We start from the raw sequence: 15000 nt of genomic DNA on the forward strand, positions 1-15000 counted from the left end.
TCATGTGTAAAAAAAAACGTGAGAAAATCACATCTGAAAATTGAAACCACTTTTACCCTAGAAATGAAAATAAATAAATCATGAAAATAAAAACACTACATGTAAAAAACAAATAAATAAAAAAAAGTGAGAATCATAATGTGTATAAAAGCTGTAAATTGTCCATGTGACTGTTGACACGTGACGTGACGTCTGCACGTTGGAGTTTCTGGAGAATTTGAGTGAATGATGGACCGAGTCACTGTTTCCTCGTCTCCATGGTGGATGGAGTAATTCCTCATGATGGTGTTTCTGATTGTGTTGTGATGACACGTGATACAGTCACTACAACACACACACACACACACACACACACTCACATACACACACACACACACTCTGCACTCGCTTTACTGCATGAAACAGATTTCCTCCTGTCTTTATCGTCTGTGTGTAGGTTTATTTTCTCTTTAGGATTATATTCTGTGTAGTTGTCCAGGTCTCGCTGTCTGCTTTACTTTCACTGATGGAGCTCTGATTTATTACTGAGTAGAAATAACACAGTGTTATCCTGCAGATTTCCTCTGTTTAGACACACAGGAAATCTAGATTAGACTTGATATGCTGGATATTCAACATCAATTTATGTTTTGTTTACATTTGGTATTTATTTTTATTCATGTCCAAGGTTCTTGAGGTCATTCTGATACGTTTAGATAGTGAAGAATCAAAATTAGAAAAGAGTGTTCACATTCTACGCACGCTAACTGCGCTCAGGTGCAGGACAACAAAAATACCAGTGTGGATGAAAGTAGCGTTCTCTCACACACTGAATTTACAGCTCCAAACATCTTTTATTGAAAGTGCAACGTTTCGACCGTCAGGTCTTCATCAGGTACAGTGTAAACATGTGTAATAAATACAGAAGGTAAATAAACAGAAAAAATCAACAGAAACGTTCTCTGTGAAATATGATGTACATGTTTTCTGTGTTTTATATACATGCAAAATTGCTAAATTATCATCAAAGATGCTTACCATAATATATGCTTTCCTCTCCCTTCTTTTTAAATTTTTTTATTAATTAAAAAAAATATATCAGAGAAAAATATACAAACAGCTTCAGGAGAACATTAAGAATCATTCAACAAAATATTTGTATGTAAAATCAGACGACCAAAGGAAGAAGTGAGGATCATTATTTACATACTGTACATATGAAGAGGATAGAAAAAAAGAATAATAATAAATAAAGGACAAAAGATAAAAGGTTCCGTACCATACAGTTCCTATAAGGTTACAATGCTAGTAAGAGATAGATCATTAAAGATAAATAAATGAAAACAATAAATGAAAGAAAGCTGGTGAAATCATTGCAAAATAATTCTTCATATAGTTTCAGAAATCTTTCACATTTTTTTTATTATTAATTAAACAAAAGACCTGATCAGTGAGTCTACATCTATCAAAAATGTGAAAGAGAAGGAAATGAACTCATCTATTTTTGTTTATGGATAATTACCAAACAAAATAAAAAAGTAAATGATATATTCTTTAGATCTGAGGCAGAGTCAGTGTAATAACAAATCATGACTTTCAAATTAAATTATTTTGCAAAATGGGGGATTTATTTAAATCACCCGCCCTTCTGAAACCCAGCCGCGAGATACAGTGACGTCATAGGTGATCGGTCAGTGAGAGAGCCTGGAGTGGTGTAGTTGTCAAAATAAAAGTCATGCAATCACCTGGGATAATTTAACAGAATATTTTGTGTAATTAAAATTAATGTTATGTATTTATAACTATGTTAAAATATAGATAAATAAACAACATACACTCACACATGCATAAAATATATATATACTTTATGTGTTTTCAGGAAATAAAGCTTTTTAAAAAAACAGCATTAACTTTGGGGCCACTCATTTATTTTAAAATATACTCAATAAAAACACTTTATAATGCAGGACTTTGCCTTGTTGTATATTTTTAACTGGTATTTTTATAAACCTGTCATGTATTAGCAGCTGGTAGAGAGGACAGCAGTTACTGTTCTAAAGTAATGTTTGATTGATGTTACGCAGGAATAAATTTAATTTAAGAAAACAATAGACAATTTATGATGTATGATATTTATGTAACATTATGACATTAATGACATTAAACTTTAATTATCACAGACATGAAGGAAATGCCAAAACAGTCCACATTCTTCTCTATCTAAATACAACAATATACAAATATATAGAAGCTGAACTCATATCCTGTGAATATAAACATTTATTTATCCCAATGTAATAAACATTTTACTGTCATTTCATACAAGGTGTGTTATTGTTATATAACCCTATAGCAATATATTATTATTCTCCAATAATAATAATGCTGCTGTTATTATTATTATTATTATTATTATTATTATTATTATTATTATTATTATTATTATTATTGATTTCTCACACTCATACCTCTTTGTAATTAAAAGTATATTTGTGTTGATAAAATAAGAAGTTATAAATAGTGAAATGTATTTAAACCTGACAGCTTTCACAGGTGACAGTATTGGATTATATTCTGCCTGGTAACACGTGACTGTGTAGTGCAGGAGTGGTGTGTGTGTGTCTGTATGTCTGTGTGTGTGTGTGTGTGTGTGTGTAGAGTAGCGCTGTATCAGTCACACTGTACTCAGTGAGAGATCAGACTCCGAGAGGAACAATGTCCAAGCTGCTGAAGATTCTCCTCATCTTACTGCCTGCAGTCCTGCACACAGCAAGTGAGGCTTTACTTACATATCCTTTTTAGTTAGTTAGTTAGTATGTTTGTTTGTTTTTCAAACAAAAATAAAAGAATGTTTAGAAGGATACAGTTTATTAAATCTGTCGGAAGAATATTACAGAACTGGAGATTTGTTTATTTTAATGTGTGTTTAAAGGCAGGTTTAAACACAGAATTAGATTCAAATAAAACAAAAACACGATTAAAAATAAAAGCTGTATTACTCTCTCTTTCAGCAGTGAAAAAAAATGTGTTATTGTTATTTTCTCACAGATGGACATTCCCTGGCAGAGCCCTTTTGGTGCATCTGGAGTAAAGAGGATCTCAGTGACATGGAGCTCATAGAGTCTTACATCATCAATAAGGTTAACTACCTAGAGTATAACAGCACTCTGGGGAAGTATGTGGGATACACTGAGTTAGGCATCAAAAACGCAGACAGATTAAACAATGACCCTGCAGTGCTGCAAACACGAAAAGCCGAAATGGACTCTTTCTGTAAGAATAATGTTGGGAATTACTACAACAACATCCTCAGTAAAACAGGTGAGATCACTGACTAACATAAACACCTGTATCATGTAATATTCCCAGTATCTCCTCATTCTGCATTCCTGCACAGATTTATCTTCATTTCACAGAGGTTTAATTACACATAATAACATACATATATAATATACACTGATCTGCTCTCCTCTAACTTATTAAATACCAAATTACACTGATTACCTCTTAGATACCTGCATATTATTATTATTATTATTATTATTATTATTATTATATTGAACTCGGATGAACTCTCACGCACGCGCTGTCCTACAGCTAGCAGATTTAAAGGGGCCGAGTTCAATTAGAAAAACACATTTTATCTTTAGATGATAAATTTACATTTTTATTCAACACTGTTTTAATACAGAAATGATGAAAATATTTACAGTATGTAATGTGAGTACATCATAAGTAACTGTAATAGAATACTTTTTTCCAGGAGAAGAGTAATTTAATTACAGTAACTGGTTATTTATGAAGGCGTTACCCAACACTGTATATAATGAGTGACGGTAGGTTGTAAGTGCATGTTGATGTGGTTTCATGTGCAGTTGAGCCCCAGGTTAAAGTGAAGTTGGTGAAGAAGTCAGACGGCACTCACCCGGCCACACTGATGTGCAGCGCTTACAGATTTTACCCTCCAGCCATCTCAGTGACCTGGCTGAGGAACGGGAAGGAGATTAAGGGAGGTGTGACGTCCACTGAGGAGATGGCTGATGGAGACTGGTACTATCAGGTCCACTCCCATCTGGAGTACATGCCTGAATCTGGAGAGGAGATCTCCTGTGTGGTCCAACACGCCAGCTTCACCAAACCCATGAACTATAAGTGGGGTGAGTCTGATCACCACAGTCAGATCTGAATGTCTGAGTCCACCACCATGAACCGATCTTACTTCACTAAACACGAATACACACCTGAGAAATCCTGTTTCACTCAGATAATAACTCCTTCTGTTAATAACTCCTTCTGTTATCTTTCAACAATTACACCTGATGTTACGTCAACTAGCTTTCAGTCACCAACAATAAACAACTTTAACAAATAAAATCAAATCAAATTCTTCAGTTTCTGATTGTTCCTATCTGAAAGTAAAAGCAGTTCTCCGTACTGTTGGTCCGTACTGAAAAATATAAAATGCTGTTGTTTTATTCCACAATGCCGAGTGCTGCTGTTTGGTTGTGTAATATATAATAATTAACCCTTTATATCTCAGACCCCTCGATGCCTGAACCTGATAAGAGTAAGATTGCTATCGGGGCTTCAGGGCTGGTGTTGGGGATCGTGCTTTCAGCTGCTGGATTCATCTACTACAAGAAGAAATCCTCAGGTCAGTGTCTTAACCAAAAGGAAAACAGAACATCTGAAAACTCTTATTAAAATGAAATGCTATTAATAATAAACCTGCTCCCTGATATTCATCCTTCTGCTCTATTTCTGATTTCTGTTCTCAGGACGGATCCTGGTGCCGACATAAATGCAGGTAGAGACTGACCTTGACTAGTTAGTTTACTGGATTAGAGTTTATTTACCCATAATGCTCACTGTTTGGGTAGAGTTATGCTAAATGTCTTCATGTTTAAGCTCACACGTGTAATCTTATTATTATTATTATTATTATTATTATTATTATTATTTTGCAGGTCTCTGAGCAGAGAAACACTGGAGTGTTTGCTGAAATGGCTTTATCTGTTAAACATCTGCTTTATTCCTAATAATTTGTCCTTACTGAGAAATGAGACATTAATAAGTGCATCTGAGTCTGTATTATCCTTCACCTTCATGTCGGACCAGCTTTATGTAAGATTTTGATGAAACTGATGTTAAATAACTTGATTTTAGGCTTTATAATAGTTCTGGAGTAGAATCTGAGCTTAGAGACCACATCCAGTGTGAAATAATGTACAACTGAAGGCCTTATAATGCACCTGAGAGTTCAAGAATGAATTCTTTTCATTATTAAATCACCAGCGCCCCCTACAGTCTGCTTTAACCTGGAACACTTTCTCAGTTTCAGTAACAGTTTATTATTTCATACTAACAGTGATCTGTACATTTCTGGTTTTGTATCATCACTCACCTAAGTTTTATTTTAACTGTAAGAACTGGATTTATTCTTGATTCTGTGTGTGTGCTGACTCCTAATAAACTTTTGGTTGTAAAAGAAATTGATGTAAAAATGTCTATAAAAAGGAAATAAATCGTAAATTATATAAATGACTATAATCAGACAGATTTATATCATTTAGTTCCAGTTATAAAGCTGATGAACTAAACGCAGGTTTTATCAGTAAACGTTTAATCCTGCTGTATTACTGTGGAGTAATTACTTTTGGGTCACGCATTATGAATTTATTTCAAGCTTACATGAAGAGTCAGGTCCAGTTCGGGGCGGGAACTTCATTTCCTCTGGGGAAAGAGTTTTTTTTTTTTTATTTGCATAAGGCATAATAAAAAGATTTAAAAATGAAATGGTTTTCAGTGTGGTGGATAATTTTGACTTTATAAGACGATGTTTTTAGTCAGAAGAGTCGATCGATTTATTCTGAAATGTGTTCTTTAGCTTTGAAAAGAAAAGAAAAAAGCCTCAGAGCTGAAATCTTGTCATTATTTGTGAAAATGGAGAACCAATGTGTCATCATAAGACACTGACCTTTGCTCAGAGCCAGATTATATCTCACAGCTGATCATGTGTGGGTTGTTAAGGTGGACGTTAGCATTAGGCTAACATGATGATATAAAACATACAGGAAATTTGTGGGTTGTTAAGGTGGACGTTAGCATTAGGCTAACATGTTTATATGATATAAAACATACAGGAAATTTGTTTTACTAACAATACTTTATTTATTTATGATCTTCCCCTGAACTAAATGACACTTATACCTGTTATACAGGACATTACTGGACTGTATTTAAGTATCGAACGCTCTTTAATAGAAAGCTGTTCAGTCTTTCAATAACGTCTTCCTCTAGTTACTGATGATGTCATAATATTCCTCTGCTGTAATTGGTTCATGTAGAAGTGGTTTCAGTGATTTAGACACTTCCTGAAAGTGTGTGTTCAGTGGAAATGGTTTCTCAGATTAAGAACTTTTATCCAGGTCGTGAATTACAGAATAAAGGTTTACGGTTCTGCAGGTTTGTGTGTGCATTCAGGACGTCCGTGATTTTATTTTATTAAAGACATTTCTAAACTTGTGCTGAAAGAGGACAAATTTAACCAGTTATGTACTGGAGAATAAATATTCCATATGTACTAACTGCAGAATTGCTCAATAAACTAACAGCAATATGATTAAATATGAATATAGTTCTGTACTGAGTGATACAGTGCTTATGGCTTGTGATCAGTCAGAAGAAGCTTTTAGGCTTCAGGTTGGCTGAACCATGTAAAAATAAATAATGTTATGTCAATAATCCCAAATCACTTCATACACATTAAAATGATCCGGCTCCGGAGACTCTCCGTATTTTCTTTCCCTAGAGACTGAATATGTAACCGTGTTCCTGCTCTGTGATTGGCTCACACGCTGAAAAGGCTTTATGGACTTCTCAGAAATGTTCTGGATTCCTTGTGTTTCAGTCGTGTTGAACACTTAAATCACTGAAACATGAACACATCGTTTAAAACACAGTGGAACGTTAAATAACTCGGTCTCTCTACAGAGAGACGTACTGAAGAGTGACGGCTTTATCATCCTTTTCACCAACACTGTGTTCGGGACGTTTATAAAGAGTAGCACTAATGTGAAGAATATCTTTACTTCCTCATTCTTCCAGTGTGTGTGTGTGTGTGTGTGTGTGTGTGTGTGTGTGTGTGTGTGTGTGTGTGTGTGTGTGTGTGTTGCATGCCTGTGTTGTCTCCCCTTAACAAAGCCATAGATGTTTGGTTTTGGTGTGCGTCTGTGTGGTGTGTTTATGGTGGAACTCTGGGGATTTTCACCTGACTGTGCCAGAAGGTTTAATTGGGTGTACTCGTTCTTCAGTGCTGCGTTCAGTAATATATATTACGCAATACTGTATATCCAACACCTAATATTATCTCCAGCGCTTTTATTATTATTATAAGCAGAATTCATGGGAGTAAAGCGCCTGTCCCCTGAGTCTGCATCAGGCGCTGCTCCATGTCCTGTTTCTGGAGAACTGTGGTCTGTGATCTTGATCCTGTGTCAGATACTGCTCTGGAACCAGGGATGGATTACTGACTGTCTCCAGAGGCCCTGGTCACCAAGGGGCATGGATTCAGGTCACAAAATATACACACACACACACACACACACACACACAGCATGAATTTAAAGTCACAGAATCTGAAATAAATTAGAAAGTGTTATTAGTGTGTTTGGGTCTGAATTTGTATCCAATAAACAGTCCGTTGTTTAACTGGATTTAGATGGATGAACGTAGACCCCATACTAAGTGTGTCGATGGAAAGAAAATGAAAAAATGAAAGAGAAGTCAGACAACATTCATTTTCCCAAATGTGTCAGGTCAAAAAACGAACTAAACCGAGCTGGAGTTTGTTAAAGAGATGATGAGCTGTGCAGGCGTATCGGAGTTTCTCTTGGTGTGATTAGTGCCGTGGACGTCTTACTAACTGTACGACATCCCAACAGTGCAAAAATTGGACATATAGACACAGAGACAGATCAGACTTTACACAGTGTTTAGATAATAACACACACGTGGTATGAATTGTACTGTAGATACATTCTTATGAGGTTGTGTGTGAGTAACGTGTAGGTGTGTATGCGCTCAGTGCAGGACATCAGTAGTGCATGATTTATTGTAGTCCAGGTGTAATGTTAATGTGTGTAATAAATATATTATTAAGAATTTATAGATGATGAAATGCACAGCTTATGTATGAGTCCAGAATCCAGGAACATGACGTTGGTAGCACAAAGGAAGGAGATTTGACGTATGGTGACATGTTCTCTTGGGTTGTATGGTTCTGTAGCACCTGCCTGATGGCGTCTGAAAGAAGTGAGAGAGCAGAGGGGTGTGGTCATTAACCATTTTCTGTCCACATATCTTTGCTCAGGTGGTGAATATTTTATTGATGGGAGGGATCAGGTATCTGATCTTCTCAGGAATATTAATTACTCGTAATAGTTTCTTGATGAGTTCATGAGGAGAACAAGAACGAAGCCAGCTGACAGTCAAATACTCGTAATGGATGTGTAATGTAAAGTAGTAATATATGCAGGTTTTTCTCTCCTTTTTTTTGCTTGGGTTTTGGGGAAAAGCAGTCGGAGTTCCCGGCCCAGGATTTAAGGCTGCGTTCACGCTACACGACTTTCAGTGTCTGTAGATCGCTGTGCTGTTCAGACTACACGACTTGCTGTCTTGTAATCGGGAGTCTTGAAGTCGTTGTGGTGTTCACACTGCGTGATTGCTTAGCGACAGGGGGTCACAGACTACACCATCTGACGATGACTCTGTCACCTGACGACTCTATCTGGTGTCCAAACTACGTTTTGTCACGAAAACACGTGAAAAGTGACACAGATATGTGACATGAAAACGTCTGGGTTACGCATGTAACCCTGTTCCCTGAGAACAGAACGAGAAGTTGTGTGAGCTCCACGCTGTGGGAAGCGCCCTCACGCGTGACCGGTATCTGAAGCTTGTGTAACATCATGCCTAGTTATAGGCCTGCCGTGATCAGGTGACGTGGCAATTAAGTGCATCGTGTGATATAAAAACAGCAGCTGTGAACCGCGCCGTCAGCCTTATTATCTGAAGTGAAGACGCAATTCACAGACATGCCCCAGTATGGAAAAGCTACACAACATCTCGTTCCCTTGTCAGGGAACAGGGTTACATGCGTAACCCAGACGTTCCCTTTCAAAGAGAACTCAACGTTGCGTGAGCTTCACGCTGTGGGAACGACAATACCTACTCCATCATACTGAGGGTATGGCCTGTATGAAAAGATCCGAGCCCGAGGGTCACTGCAAGACACTCGAGCCCGGGGTGGAATGAATATCCAGGCTGTAATAACGAATGAATATGTGTGGCGTAGACCACCCTGCAGCAGCACACACATCCTGTAAGGATACCACTTTGGACAAAGCCTTCGAGAAGGCGACCCCCCTAGTGGAATGAGCCCTTATGCACAGAGGCGTAGCGAGACCGCGCCCCTCATAAGCGATAGAGATTGCTTCCACTATCCAATTAGAGATGTGTTGCTTCGACACAGCATCACCTCTACTGTCGCCGCCAAAGCCGACCAGCAGCTGCTCCGACTGACGCCACCGGCAGTGGACGTAAGTACAGAGAACCCTTACTGGACACAGTAGGTGCAATTTCTCTTGTTGTGGTGTGAGGAACAGAGGAGGGCAGAAAGTCTGCAACACCACTGGCTGGGCAGCAGACGCTGACACTTTAGGAATATAATCCGGCCTAGGATACAGGAAGGCCTTGGGTAATTTTTATGCTCATGGGGAGGATCCTTGCAACATGCTCAGTAATGTCTGACTCGATAGTCTACAGTTTTGGAAGAGTAATGGTTTATAATCGCACTATCCGGTGTCACCCAGATGAGGATGGGTTCACTTCTGAGTCTGGTTCCTCTCAAGGTTTCTCCATCATGTTGTCTTATGCAGCATCTGGATTGTGCAGTCACTGGAATCTGAAATCGGATTTTATCGGATGTGTTTTGATGCTAAGGTTCAGACATCAGCATCTTTCAGTCTCTTTTGCTCACTTAGCATCAGTACGCTCATAATGCTTGTGCTGTTATATCTTAGCATCACGCTAACGCATTCAAACCCAATAGGACTGATTTCAGAAGTTGTCTAAAGCACATTATTTTGCTGCATCATCATTTTCAGGCTCTTTGGGTTTCATGCTGCTTTTCCTGCAATGCAGCGTTCCATCTTCTTCTTCAACATCATATTATACCTGTTACACAACACGACTGTAGTGTATTTCAATCAAAATGATTATTTACACTGCCAGGTTTTTCAACATTGTCTTTTCCTAGAAATTGATGATGTAATAATATCCCTGCTCTGTGATTGGCTCACACGTGGAAGTGGGCTCAGGGAAGTACGACTTCTTCAAAGCGTTGTGTTTAGTGGTTGGGGATTTTTTTTAGTTCCCTAATGTCAGTTTTCTCTCTCAGGAAAAAAGGTACTAAACTGTACATTTCCCTGATGATGGAGTGAGACCTTTATCTTTTGTACCTTTAATATGTAGCTTTCACTTGGTTTGTATTTTTCTTTATTAATGAGCGATTAGATTTTAATCTCTCACCAGGCTGATATTACGCAGTGCAGAACTACATTACCCATCAGCCCCAGCACATCACATGACCTGGTCACATGCCGGCATGATTACTCACACCTGTTTCCTGTTACACCTAATTAGCACTCCCATATAAGTCCTGCTTTCTGTGTGTGTCTTGTGCAGGTTTTTTGTTGTTTGTTGTTGTGCGGTGCTACAGTATGGTTCTTGTCTCATGTTCATAGCTCATGTTTATTGCTCATGTTTATGCTTGTTTTTTCTTCACTTTCTTTGTTTCTTTTGTATTTCCTTTAATAAAACTGCCTGCACTCACATCTGCCTCCCGCACACACCATAAAAGCAAAAGATAACAAAAATACATTTTAGTCTGTAATAATATACAAATGAAAATGAAATAAGGATCAAATAATCATTGTTTATATTATTGTATATTATTTACATTATTATCTTTTATATTAAGGCTGAATAGTCATATATAAATAATCCTATTTGTTTTGTTCAACCCTGTCCATCATTGAAAGCACCTACAATGCTCACGAGAGCATCGGAACTGAACCTTGGAGCAGTGGAAGAATTCTAAAGGAACAGCTGAATCGAGTCGTTAGTGATTCCAGACTTACTTCCTGTACTAACCTACGTAGGTTTGTAACAAAAAGCCCCGCCTCTCGTCTTCATTGCCTGCATGCTGACAGCGGTAGACCAATCACAACAGACTGGGACGTCTGACCAATCAGAGCAGAGTATGCTCTCTGAAAGGAGGAGTTTAGAACGAATCAATTACTGAGTCGTTTGTGACACAGGGGGGAAAAGTGGTAATGCTGCATTTTAAATTATGAGCACGTTAAAGTGTTTTTTTGATCTAAGACGCATGCAAATTTATCGTATGAGACCCTTTAAAACAAAATTCGGCACGTTTCAAAATCATAACAGGTGCGCTTTAAAACCAATGGGACTGATTTCAGCTTGTCAGGTGTCTGAAGCACATCAGTACAGCATCATTACTTTCATGCTCCTCTGAGTTTTAATCAGATTTTTCTTCAAACCAATATTACATTGCACCTGTTACACAACTGTAGTGTTTATTTTATTTATTTTTTTTAAGGATAAGTGTTTCCTTCCTTAGACTTCTGATCGTGTTGCTCATGCTTTGGGCTTTCAACATCATCTAATCCTAAAAACTGATGATGTAATAATATCCTTGCCCTGTGATTGGGGGTTTGGGGTTAGTTAGGGAGCGAGGGGAGCTTGTTTCTTTTCTTTTTTTATAGATTAGTTTAGTTAGTTCACTTTGTGTATAGTTAGCAGGAATTTTGTTTCTGAAGCTTTATCCACACACAGACAGCTTTAACCGGGTCATAACCTCAGCCAATAAGTTTTTACTAATAAACTACTTACAAACATCACTTATACGACATATACTTTATTATTATTAGTAGTAGTAGTAGTAGTAGTAGTATAAAATGTGCACAGTGCCAAACATAAAATAGGATACACAGATTTTTAAAATGTTATTTCAGACCTATTTTTGCTATATTAAGCACAAGAGATTTTTTGAGCAAAATTTTAGGAACTGCATATTTCTATAAACCTTTTTTACCTTTTAAATATGCTAATTGAATACTATTCAGGAAGTTCACATTGCTCTGATTTTAGTCCTAATGTACAGCATTCTCTCTCTTCTCCGGTAGAGTTAATGATCCAGCTGTGGTTGATCTTTATCTCTTCACTGAAGACAAAACAGGTCGAGTTGCAGACCCTCTGATCAGGAGGCCGAGCAGACAGGTGATAAAAGTCCCTGTTAAATCAGGACAGAATAAAGAGACGGGAGAAACATGTCTGCACTTCACAACAATCCCAGCAGTTCTTTATTAAAAACAGATTTTAAAAATAAAATTGTTTTCAAACAGTAAAGTGTTTTCTTTCTCAATAACCATGACATTTGTCCTCGTTTATCAAAAATAATTCACGTTTATGTTTTATTCATTTTCCCTCTTCCACATGTACAGTAGGCGCACATTTTAGAGATAATAAATAATAATAAATAATAAACTCACCATTTTTTTTTATCTATAAAAACATGTTAGTTATTTTCACACAAGGGAATGTCACACAAGACTAAATCCACAAGGTCATTATTCACCTGAGAGAAATCTGCTGATCTTCTACATTTAAAACACAGGCTTGTCTGACTTTATGTTCATTAATATATCATATATCATAAATCAATATTAAATTGGACTGATAGTTAATTGTACCACGTGACTGGAGGAGTCACTCTAAAGAGTATTAATTAAGTTCGATTGTAAATAAACACAGCTTTAACATGAAACACAGATGAATACTGCAGTAATAACATCAGGACTCGGTCACTGGAGACTTTTTAAATATATAATAAAGGAATATCGACATTTTCCTCTCATTTTCATCAATCTAATACTCTGTACATTTACAGTACACACAGCGCGTGCTTCAACTTCAGTCCACTTCAAAATAAAAGTCCCACCCTCAGACACCAGGGAACCGCATCAAGACACAAACAAAATTAAATCAATAACAAACATTACACAAACGTGCACATCGTTAGTGTGTGTGTGTGTGTGTGTGTGTGTGTGTGTTTGTTACAGAAGAGTAAAGTGTGTGTAACTGGGTTGAGTCTCTGCCTGGACACAGCTGAGTGTGTGTGAGAGAAATGATCTGATTGGATGATTTATTTATGATGTTCTCTTCACTCAGCTGTATTTCTGACTCTGTTCAGTGTGTGTGTGAGAGTGTGTGTGAGAGAGTTAGAGTGTGTGTAGTCAGTGAGGAGTGGATTGATGTGAGCTGCTGATTGAACACACACTTCAGGATGAAATTATTTCTGTTCTTTTTCACACTGGTGTGTGTGAAGGACACTGAAGCACAGAGTAAGTCAGATATCATTTATTAATTTATTCATTTATTCATGAGATCAGTTTCATTCTGCTGGAGATATTTCTCACTCAGCATTAATACACACTTAGAAAGGGGGAATGTCTGATGATTATATTTAATCTAACTGTAATAACGGGCTGTTTTGTGTGTGTGTGTGTGTGTGTGTGTGTGTGTGTGTGTGTGTGTGTGAACAGATAAATTACACCATTTGCAGTTGACCGCGTGCTCAGAGACGGATAAGGAGTTTATGATGGGTGATGATGGAGAGGTGGAGGCTTACACAGATTTTAAGAAGAAGGATATAGTGATTGTGCTGCCTCCGTTCGCTGATCCGATGCAGTACCCCGGATTTTACGAGGGCGCCGAGGGTTGGATGTCCGTCTGCCAAAACGACATAGAGGTGTTTTCAGTAGAATTTAAAGACAAGCCGCTGCCACACGGTGAGTATCTCCGAGTATAAAAGGCGCACACACCTACACTGAAGATGAAATCTGTTCCAGAATGAAGATGTTATAGTTGTAGATTTCTCTGTGAATTTCTGACCATTACACTGTCAGTAACGATATTAAACATTACCTCCTACACCCTGTAGTTCACTGACATCTCACAGTCACACCACACAACCGTTACATCACACTGTTTATTTATTATCACTCTAATACAACATCCCAGAATGCACCACACCGTCACAGCCGTTATTCACTTTTCCCTGAAACACACACTGTTTATTACATTACATTTATTTACACTAATGATCACGATCGTTTAGATCAAGAGGAACTGATAAAGCGCGCTGTTTAGAAATCTAAATACATCGAAATAAATCTAAATAAATATTTATAAATCTTCCCACCACTGTATTTATCTCTCTTTCTTTCTCTTTTATTCTCATGTTCTCTCTCTCTCTCTCTCTCTCTCTCTCTCTCTCTCTCTCTCTCTCTCTCTCTCGTATGCACACACACACGCACACAAAGAACAGATGTCCCAAGTATGCATTATAGTGCTGAAGGTAGATTGTATAAGTGACTTGTTATAAAATATAAAGAGTTGGTCTGAGGCAGAGGGAAAGCACAGTGTTAAGTAGTGAACACACCCAGAGGGTTTAGTTGTAAATAGTCGTGGTGAAGACACCTCATCTGGAATTTAATCTATTATATTTTATGTGAATAATCCTGTAATAAAGCTGCTGTCCTCAGCATTCAGGATTAAAAGCACGGTTTAGATTCCAGAGCTGTTGGTTATGAGAAGATAAAGACGGTCAGGAGAAATAATAAACGCTCCACAGTCTCAGTGTGAGAACAATGACACACGTGTTTATATTTCTGTCCAGACGCCCCACAGAGCTCCATCTATCCCAGAGATGATGTACAGCTGGGTTCAAAGAACACACTGATCTGCCACGCCATAAGGTTCTTCCCTCCACCTGTCCACGTGCGCTGGACCAAAAACAACCTGGATGTGACGGATGAGTCCTCACTCAGCCAGTATTACCCCAATGATGACCAGACTTACAACCAGTTCTCCCAC

At 37.7% G+C, this 15000-nt stretch overlaps 2 protein-coding genes across 3 annotated transcripts in view; both read left to right on the forward strand.

The window, feature by feature from the left end:
* The first annotated feature begins 2632 nt into the window (after positions 1-2632).
* LOC128607327 (H-2 class II histocompatibility antigen, E-S beta chain) lies at positions 2633-5521 on the forward strand. Its single transcript, XM_053624062.1, has 6 exons — positions 2633-2752; positions 3028-3300; positions 3855-4136; positions 4520-4633; positions 4758-4786; positions 4947-5521. The coding sequence occupies exons 1-5, from the start codon at positions 2695-2697 to the stop codon at positions 4778-4780; spliced, it is 750 nt and encodes a 249-aa protein (XP_053480037.1). The 5' UTR covers positions 2633-2694; the 3' UTR covers positions 4781-4786; positions 4947-5521.
* Positions 5522-13299: 7778 nt separating this feature from the next.
* Positions 13300-15000, forward strand: part of LOC128607330 (H-2 class II histocompatibility antigen, A-U alpha chain) — a 2663-nt gene continuing 962 nt past the window's right edge. Inside the window, exons 1-3 of one of the 2 annotated variants that reach the window (XM_053624066.1) lie at positions 13300-13466; positions 13668-13913; positions 14804-15000. The exon at positions 14804-15000 is cut by the window's right edge and continues 85 nt beyond it. In XM_053624066.1, coding sequence (XP_053480041.1) covers positions 13409-13466; positions 13668-13913; positions 14804-15000 — 501 coding nt within the window. In that variant the 5' untranslated portion in view covers positions 13300-13408. The remainder of the gene's footprint in view (positions 13467-13667; positions 13914-14803) is intronic. The other variant, XM_053624065.1, reaches the window with a different exon arrangement.

Source organism: Ictalurus furcatus, chromosome 5 (assembly GCF_023375685.1).
Source record: "Ictalurus furcatus strain D&B chromosome 5, Billie_1.0, whole genome shotgun sequence".
In the NCBI taxonomy this organism is placed as follows: domain Eukaryota; kingdom Metazoa; phylum Chordata; class Actinopteri; order Siluriformes; family Ictaluridae; genus Ictalurus; species Ictalurus furcatus.

Excerpts from the sequence above, each read along its gene's own strand:
- LOC128607327 (XM_053624062.1), top strand. The coding sequence starts at position 2,695 with ATGTCCAAGCTGCTGAAGATTCTCCTCATCTTACTGCCTGCAGTCCTG. Across the intron at positions 4,137-4,519 it reads ACCCATGAACTATAAGTGGG|ACCCCTCGATGCCTGAACCT; the intron begins GTGAGTCTGATC and ends TTTATATCTCAG. Across the intron at positions 4,634-4,757 it reads CTACAAGAAGAAATCCTCAG|GACGGATCCTGGTGCCGACA; the intron begins GTCAGTGTCTTA and ends TTCTGTTCTCAG.